The following is a 9,352-nucleotide window of genomic DNA, read 5'->3' on the forward strand; positions in this document are numbered from 1 at the left end:
TTCCCTTTTCCTGATTTCTTATAATGACTACAAGGCCCAGATGTCTCAGCTCTTGACGCACACGGATACTGGAGTTCACCCCCAGTATTTCCCTACTGAAACACTGCTAGGGCTTCCTCAGCAGAGAAAGCACTCACTGTTCTGAAGTTGCCGTTTGCCTTTGTACCCCCACAGTGTCTGTCCCATCACCTGCAAGTTTAAAAATGAAAAACCAAAAATCCTGGCCAGTACGTTTTGCTAACATTCGCTTTCTGTCTTTTACTTGGAAATTCATTGATTACACCATGAAAGTATTTTGGAGGAGAAAATTTAAAAACCAAAGGATTTGCATGAAGAGGTAAAGCAAATATATTTTTTAAAGATTTTGTTTATTTATCTGAGAGAAAGAAAGAGAGAACACAGGGAGGACCGGGAGAAGCAGACTCCCCACTGAGCAGGGACCCTCTACGTGGGACTCCATCCCAGGACTCTGGGATCATGACCTGAACTGAAGGCAGATACTTAGCCAACTGAGCCACATAGGCGCCCCAAGCAAATATTTTTAAAATGTAGATCTATGCAAAAACAAGCTAAAATGTTTGGGAGCCTTTCTTCTCCACCCCTTGCGTTGTTATATGTTAGACGTTTCCGATCAGTAACTCTCTAAACCCTGAATTTGTCAGGTCTTCCAGTCATTTCGCTCCAAGAAGGTTTTTTTCTTGAAAGAGTCGGAAATGAACTCCTTTGACCAGAAAATGCTGTTCCAGTGCTTTGAGAACTTAATCAAGTGTGCACCACAACCCCCTTCTGTGTTTCAGCAGACTTGCAGGGACACTGGATTTGTTGCCCGGGAGAATGGGGTCAGATTGAATAGTGCGCACTTCTGTGTCTTTACAATAACCGAGAACCAGTCAGGGTGGTTTGCAGCGCATGTTCAGGGTGTGTTTTGCTTTTTAAAGAGAAGATGCCTTTTTCACTCCTGATGAAGTGTGCCTAGAAGTATGAGAGGAGACTTGAGAGGTCTCAAAAACCTGCCATCCACGTTTCTAGGAATTAAGGAGAGGGCAGAGGGATATACATACAAAAAGGAATTCCCACTGAGATCCGTGCCCTAGGGAGATTTCTGTGGATTTCTTGCAAACCACCTCTTGAGAAAGAACTGGGGAACGAGCCAAGAGCGGAGAGGAACTCATTTAAATTCCCTGCTCCTGGGGCGCCTGGGTGGCTCAGTGGTTGGGGCCTCTGCCTTCGGCTCGGGTCATGGTCTCGGGGTCCTGGGATCGAGTCCCGCTTCGGGCTCTCTTCTAGGCGGGGAGCCTGCCTCCTCCTGTCTCTCTCTGCCTGCCTCTCTGCCTACTTGTGATCTGTCAAAAAAAAAAAAAAAAAAATCTTTAAAAAACAAAAAAAAGAAGAAAAAATTCCCGGCTCCTCGCTTTTCCAGTTGCAGCGGCGCTGGCTGCAGACTACCCTCTGCGCGGCTTGGGACGCGTGGGCGGGCGCTGGGGTCAGGGCAGGTGCCACTCACCGCTTATCCCCGCCCCCCAGTAATGGTGGCCAATGGGAGCTGGCCGGGCCCACAGCGCAGCCAGTGGGAGACGGCGGGCGGAGGCGCGCTTCCATTTAAGGACGGCCGCCGCACGGGCTCCGGGGACCCGCGCCTCCGGAGTGCGGCTGTAGCTGAGTAGGTGTCACCATGTCTTTGCAGGTGAGTCGAAGGGTGCGGAAGCCCCACGAGTGGGCTTCGTCCTCAGAGGGAAGAGCTCGAGTGGGCATGGGGCAGGCGTGACGCCCATGGGTGGCGGGCAAGTCAGAACTGAGCTTGGGACAGCTGTCGCCCGCAGTCCTCGCGCCCCGAGTTTCTCCCCCACCCCCCCTCCGCCGGGAATTGTACGGAGTGACCCCGGGGACACTCCCACCCCCATCGCGAGCGCCCGCTCATTGCAGTGGGGACCACACCTGTGCCATCTGTTGACGGCGACCTGGGGCTCCCCATGGCAACACTTGCGAACCCCGGGGATCCGTTACTAGCGAAATAAAGCTGCCCCCGGGAGGGCGGAGGTCGGCTTGTTGGCGGAGGTCGGCTTGTTTCCGGAGGACCAGGCGGCCCTGCTCCGCCTGCCCCTTCCGTCTGCGAAAGGGAGGCGAGGGCCGCGCCCCCTCGCTCCTTGGTGAGACAAGTGTTTTTCTGAACAGCGGAGATCTGTAAAACTACAAAATAGTAGTTTTGCCAATATACGAAAAAATACATGTTCAGGGTAGGAAATTTGGGGAAAGAGCAAATATAAAATAAGTGAAAACTATTAGGAATTCCTTCACGCAGGTGATAACCACTGCTAGCATGAGGGATTACTTTCTTGTACTGTGAAAAATGTGTGTGTGTGTGTGTATGTGCTTGTATGTACTTGCACTTGCACGGGTATGTACACACATGTGTTTATGTGTGTATATACACACACACACTGATTCAATTATACTCAAGTATATACAGTTTTATTCCTGTACCTGTGACTATATTATTAAATAATCTTCTAAAATTTTTCATCATTAAATAATCTTCTAAAAATTTGAAAAAAAAATATCTGGATACAATTTCACGGAATAAGGATTCCTTTTTTTTTTTTTTTTTTTAAGATTTAAGTTTATTTTAGAGGGTGAAGGGGGAGGGACAGAGAGAGAGAATCCTCAAGTAGGCTCTACACCCAGCATGGAGCCCCAGATGGGGCTGGGTCCCAGGACCCTGAGATCACTACCTGAGCCAAAATCAAAAGTTGGGGTCTTTACCCACTCAGTCACCCAGGGACAACCCTCACCCCCACCTTTAAGGATTCTTCAAGAAGTATGTTATGGTGACTAAAGGCACATACTCCAGAGCCCGCCAGGTTCAAATCCAAACCTTCCCCCTTCTTAGACTGTGATGTAGTTGCCTGCGTGGCTCAGTCAGTTGAGCATCTGACTCTTGGTTTCTGCTCAGGTTGTAGGATCTCCAGGTTGTGGGATCCAGCCCCTCGTTGGGCTCCACGCTTCACAGGGTGTCTGCTTGGTATTCTCTCCCCCTCTGCTCCCCCACCCAAATAAATCAATAAATCTTTAAAAAAAATAAAAAGAAACATGTATTGAAATTTCTCTTGATAGATTTGTTTTCTCCACCTCTTGACCGTATTCACGCACTTCCCTCACCCTTCACCTCCCCCTTGCAACTGCCAATCTGTCCTCTGTTTTTCTAAGTTTAGTTATTTAAGATTCCACATGTAAGTGAGGTCCTACAGTATTTGTCTCTGTGACTCACGCATCTCACGTAATGCTCCCAAGGTCCATCCATGTTGCTACAAATGGCAGGATCTCCCTCATTTTTACGACTGAACAATATTCCATTATGTGTGTGTGTGTGTGTGTGTGTGTCCATCCATCCATCATCAGGCACTTAGGTTGTAATGTCCATTCCTTAACTGTTGTAAACAATGATGCAGTGAACACGGGGTTGGGGGTGTGGCAGCATCACTGTGACATAGGGGTTTTGCTTCTTTTGGGTATATACCCAGAGGTGGGATTGCTGAATCACATGGCATTTGTATGTCTTTATTTATTTATTTTAATTTATAAATGATTTATTGGATTTTTTTTTAGAAAAACTAATTCTTTATAATGAATAAGCTCTATACATACAAGTTTTCATTTTTCATTTAGCTTGGATTTACTTCTTAGAAGTTTTCATGTTTCTGACCAGCCACTGTCTTTAAACCTCTTGGCGTTTTGTTTTTTTCTGGGCTCCCCACGGATTACTCAAAAACTGGGTGGCAGCCCTTTTCCCTGGTAACCTCTTATTTTCAAGGCACAGGGCCTTATTTATAGTAGTTTTGTTGGTTCTGGGACCATGTAAAAAATTTTCTCTAAAGCCTTTTGCTGCTTATTGCCTTGAATCTCTCAGATCTTGATCTTCTAGCCTTAGAGCCAAGTAAGTGGCTTTTAATCTGGCCCATAGACTGTACTTTTTGTACTTTTTCAGCTTTCTTGGAATCACTTCCTTTTTCACACCCTTCATTTTTCTTCTGCAAATGAATTTCTTTCAACTTTTCTGATGATGTCCTTATGTTAGTCTGTCCAGCTGTAGTTAACTTCTCAAGAGTCTAACCTGGAAGTTTTTTTGTTGGATGAACAGCTCATCTTCTTCAGGAGTGCTTTATCTCCAACCTGTTCCTCCCCTTTGTGCTTCTTCCTGGGTGCTGATCAGTCAGCTCCTCCCCAACAGGCTTTACTAGGCTGCTGGACCAACAGGTGGTGCTCCGCCTTCTCCTCCCTGTACCCCCCCCAACCCCACCCAGGCAAGGCCCACCCAGGCAAGTTTTGCTCCTCCTCCTCCCCACAGGTGGCACTGTGCCCCCTTCCCCTTCCCCAGGTGGTGTTCCCCTTGCCTCCTCCCCCTACCTCCTCCCTCCCCTCCCCGTGGTTCTCTGCCTTCCTCCCCCGCACACCCCCCCCAGGCATGCTGGCCCTCCTCCACCATCATTGATGCAGGGGTGTGGGATGTACAAGGCTGGAGCTGCACCATGACCCATGCAGCATCAGACCCCTCCATTTATATGTCTTTGGAAAAATGTCTATTTCCTTCCTTTGCCCATTTTTAATTGAATTTCTCTTTTTGCTATTGAGTGGTATAAGCTCTTTATATATTTAGGATATTAACCACTTCTTTTTAAAGATAAATGATTTGCAAATATTTTCTCCCATTCCATAGGTTGCCTTTTCATTTTGTTGATGGTTTTCTTTACTGTACAGAAGTTTTCTAGTTTAATGGAGTCTCACGTCTTTATTTTTGTTTTTGTTTTGTTGCCTTTGCTCTTGGTGTCAGATCCAAACAATCGTTGCTCAGACCAGTGTCCAGGAGTTTACCCCCTCTGTCTTCTTTCTTTCTTTCTTTCTTTCTTTCTTTTTTTTTTTAACCCCGTCTGTTTTCTATTGAAGAGTTTTGTGGACTTATGTCTTACATTCAAGTAAGATCTAAACAAAAGGTCTTACTTGACCTGACATTAAATCATTTGAGTTGGTTTTTGTGCGCAGTGTCAGACAGTGGTCCAGTTTCAGTCTTTTGTATATGACTGTCAGGTCACACACCATTTGTTGAAGAGACTCACCTTTCCACATTCTATGTTCTTGGCTCCTTTGTCATAAATTAATCGACCATATATGCATGCTTTTATTTCTGGGCTCTCTATTCTGTTTCATTGATCCATTTGTTTTTAGGCCAATACCATACCCTTTTGATTACTATAGCTCTGTAATATAGCTGGAAATCAGGACATATCATGACTCCAGCTTTGTTATCTTTTCTCAAGATTGTTTTGTTTGGGGGTGCCTGGATGGCTCAGTGGGTTAAGCTTCTGCCTTAGGCTCAGGTCATGATCTCAGGGTCCTGGGATCAAGTCCCGCATTGGGCTCTCTGCTCAGTGCTTCCCCTGCTTCCCCTTCTCTCTCTGCCTGCCTCTCTGCGTATTTGTGATCTCTCTCTCTCTGTCAAATAAATAAATAAAATAAAATCTTAAAAAAAAAAAAGATTGTTTTGTTTGTTCAGGTCTTTTGTGGTTCTGTATGAACTTTAAGGTTGTTTTCTTGACTTCTGTAAAATATGCCATTGGAATGTTGATACGGATTGATTGCCATGAATCTGTATATTGCTTTTGGTAGTATTGACATTTAAACAATAATATTTCTTCCAGTCCATGAGCATAGAGTATTTTTCATTTATTTATGTCTTCTTTAGTTTTTAAAATTTTCTGAAAAATTTTAAAAATTTAAATTTTATTAAAATTTAATTTAATTTATTAAATAAAATTTAAAATTTTTAAATTTTAAAAATTTAATTTTTTTTTTAAATTAAGAATTTTCAGTATTAGGGCACCTGGGTGGCTCAGTCAGGTAAGCATCCAGCTCTTGATCTCAGCCCAGGTCTTGATCTCAGGGTTGTGAGCTCAAGCCCTGCACTGGGTTCCATGCTGGGCATGGAGCCTACTTTAAAAAAAAAAAAAAAAAAGGAATTTTCACTAGTAACGGTTTTATGTGGTTCTCCATATCTTGTCTGAATATCAGGTAAGTACCAGGAGAGGTATCCATAAATTAAAATAAATTAGGATAATTCTGGAAGAACTAGACCATTAATAGCTCTGTTTGAAACCTTCCTCTTTCTTTTTAAGTTCCTACTGTCTGGTGGTAAAATACCTGCAAAATAGATAAGCCTGCTGAAAGTTAGTAAAGGCACCATTGGCCTTTTCTTCCTTTTGTGTTCTAGGCTGATTTTGATAGGATCACAAAAGATGTGAGGAAGCTGAAAACAAGACCAGATGATGAAGAACTAAAAGAACTCTATGGGCTCTACAAACAATCTATAGTTGGAGACATTAATATTGGTATTGTATATGTGTGTGTGTGTGTGTGTGTATGTTGTGTATATATGTTAGCAATATTTTTAAAATCATATTTTAAAAAATAATACATTTCATTTGAGCAATGTTTATAGAAGCAGCGAGTAAAAATAAACTTGAAAATATATCTATTCTTCTTTCGGCAGAGTGTCCAGGAATGTTAGATTTAAAAGGCAAGGCTAAATGGGAAGCATGGAACCTCCAAAAAGGTTGTTAATTCTTAAATAAGTGAAGTAAACTTTCTTAATTTCCCAGTACATCAGTCCGTGAGATAATCTGTTTTGTGTCTTTCTAGGGCAGTCGAAGGAAGATGCCATGAGTGCCTATGTATCTAAAGCAAAAGAGCTGATAGAAAAATATGGAATTTAAAATTCAGCTATGAGAAGGTTTTTCTTTTGAGGTCTTCATAATGTTATCATGTCCTATATCTAGGGAAGAAATGCACCGTTAACTCTACATGTCACGAATATATTTGCTCTTAACATGAATTGTAATCCTTAATTAGAGGTATGCTGAAACTATTTAATGAAGTTTTACTTGCTAAAACCAGATGATTTTAAAAGTTCTTTTAAAAAAAAGTATTGCTCTGGTAGTATGTCACAAAAACATTAACAATATTTTTTGGCTTATCTGTTTTTCTACATTGAGTTAGTATTATTGGTATGTGATCAAAACAGTTTACTAAGAACCAATAACAAGTTTCTTCCTTTGTTGTACATGTAGCTCTGGGATTCTCACTGACTTGGGGACTTGGAAATCATAAACATACCTGGTTTCATTCCATACTCTGTAATTCTTTACTAGGTGACCAGAAACAAATTACTTCAGCTTGCTAAACCTCATCTATAGAGTAGAGGGAAAAATCAGTCTCACAGGGTTGGAAGAATTGAATGATTCTTGAGGTAACTGAGAATTGGTAATTGAGGTAACTCTAATGATCCTACCTTCAATTTAAAGCATACATTATATAAAACCTAACAACAAATAAACTAAAATTTTTAAAAAATAAACTTATGAGTCCATGACTATTCAAAGAAAGAAAAAAGCCATCCACCCATTATTTTTCTTTAAATTTTTACATTTAAGACAGAAAAATCAAATGTAGTATCTAGTGACAATAAAACGTTCAACTACTGTGCCTCTTACATTCATTTTTATCGGAGTGAAAATGCAGAGTCTGGAATATCATAGTGGCCTAGTCCTCAGTCTTTCTTGCTGCACACAGGTTCCCTGAAAGAACATAGTCTTGTTTTAGCACGTCTAAAATCTGTTTGAGATCGCATAGGGTAAATATCCTAAAAAACAGTGTACTTCTATTCCCTGGATAAGGGTTTGGGTTTGGTATGCTGTGACCAGAGAGGGATAGATTGATTTCATGTGACTTAAAAAAAATATATCTATATTGACTAGATGAATTTCCAGGGAATTATTCTGTGTGAAAAAAGCCAGTCCCAAAACATTGTGCAGGGTAATTTATGTAACTTTCTTGAAATGGCAAAGTTACAGACATAGAGAACAGAATAGTGATTACCACAGAGGGCAGAATAGGGAGGTAGGAGTGACTTGAAACCTCAGCAGGAGGGATCCTGTGTGGATGGAATGTTCTGTCGCTTGACTGTGTCACTGGGAACATCTGGCTGTTACATTACACTGGGGTTTTGCACAAATTACCATTGGGGGAAACTGGGTAGTTCTATATTATTTCTCACAACAAAATGTGAATCTACGGTTATCTCCAAATAAAAAGTTTCATGAAAAACAAATCTAGCTTGATTCCTATTCTGGAAAATTTTAGAAAGTAAAGATGGTTCTCATCTCTACTAAGTCTTACCCGAAGATTATCCGGAGTCTGCCATGATGGAGTCAACATCCAAATGCAAGAAAAGGGAGACATCAGCAATGATAGGGCTGCTCCTTCCAATGGAGGGCTTGGAAACTCTCAGAACTCTTCCCACATGGACCTCACCTCTACCAGGTGGAGAGGCAGGTGAGAAGGCCCAGGCAAAAAGCCTGGCATTGGGTACATCATGTGATTCCCATTGTGGACCATATTAACTAAAAACTTTTCAATTGAATAATCAAAATCAAATTATTTTTGTGCCAATCCTTCCATAAGGGAGTGCTGGAAATGGTGTCACACCAAAGGGTAAGCCACAGCAGGTACTAAACATGTATCATAATTTACTTCAGCCTATTTATAGCCCAAGTCGATTGCATGAATCCTAACCCCTTCTGCAATGAATTCTTCATATGACTTGCCCTTTGTTAGAAAATAATGATAAATTCTGCAAAACATGTCCCTTATGCATTTTGCTCAATCTTATTTATTAAGATTCTATGAATATGATTTTAAAATCTTAACACAAACATGAATCCGTATTATGTGACCATAAACAAATGGATGTTTTAAAATTTAACAATATATATTGCTGTGTTAAGTACTTTAAGCCTTGAGGAAGAGACATCAGTGACAGCAAGTAGTGGAATTTACTGTGAAGATCCACAAGACATAGGAAATCCGCGTATCTGAATGAACAGCCGGGATGAGTCTGGAACTCACCAGAGACTGCAGGAGCCAGGCAGCAGCAAGGGGGCAGTGCCCCTTCATTCCTATCGACTAGTGACTGTGAATCCCATTTGTAGTGTTTTGCCTTATATGGACTCAGCAAATTTTCCCAATTTCTGCTTTTTTTCCCTTTGAGCTCCTGTTTTTCCCCATTGTTCTGCTTTCTCCTTATGTCAACCCCAAACTATCACAGAGCAAGACGGAGACAGCCTGTCGGCATGGCCTTTGTGCTTGGCCTTCCTTATGCCAGGGACCAGACACCAGACTGGTTGTCCTCGGCAGGACTCCCAGTGGCCCTAGTCAGTCACTGCTGGGGCAGCAGCTGCGTCCACAGAGCCCGCAGGCACTCAGTGCAGGAGGGGGCCCAGGTTTACAAGCATTCTGAGGACTTACC

The 9,352-nt window shown here is 42.2% G+C and overlaps 1 protein-coding gene and 1 pseudogene across 1 annotated transcript; one reads left to right on the forward strand and one right to left on the reverse strand.

Moving 5' to 3' along the window:
- The first annotated feature begins 1,615 nt into the window (after positions 1–1,615).
- On the forward strand, positions 1,616–8,155 carry ACBD7 (acyl-CoA binding domain containing 7). Its single transcript, XM_032880926.1, has 4 exons — positions 1,616–1,684; positions 6,260–6,377; positions 6,539–6,601; positions 6,688–8,155. The coding sequence occupies exons 1-4, from the start codon at positions 1,673–1,675 to the stop codon at positions 6,759–6,761; spliced, it is 267 nt and encodes an 88-aa protein (XP_032736817.1). The 5' UTR covers positions 1,616–1,672; the 3' UTR covers positions 6,762–8,155.
- On the reverse strand, positions 3,671–4,592 carry LOC116881187 (annotated as a pseudogene).
- Positions 8,156–9,352: the final 1,197 nt, after the last annotated feature.

Source organism: Lontra canadensis, unplaced genomic scaffold (genome assembly GCF_010015895.1).
Source record: "Lontra canadensis isolate GAN:19392208 unplaced genomic scaffold, GSC_riverotter_1.0 scaffold72, whole genome shotgun sequence".
NCBI lineage: Eukaryota > Metazoa > Chordata > Mammalia > Carnivora > Mustelidae > Lontra > Lontra canadensis.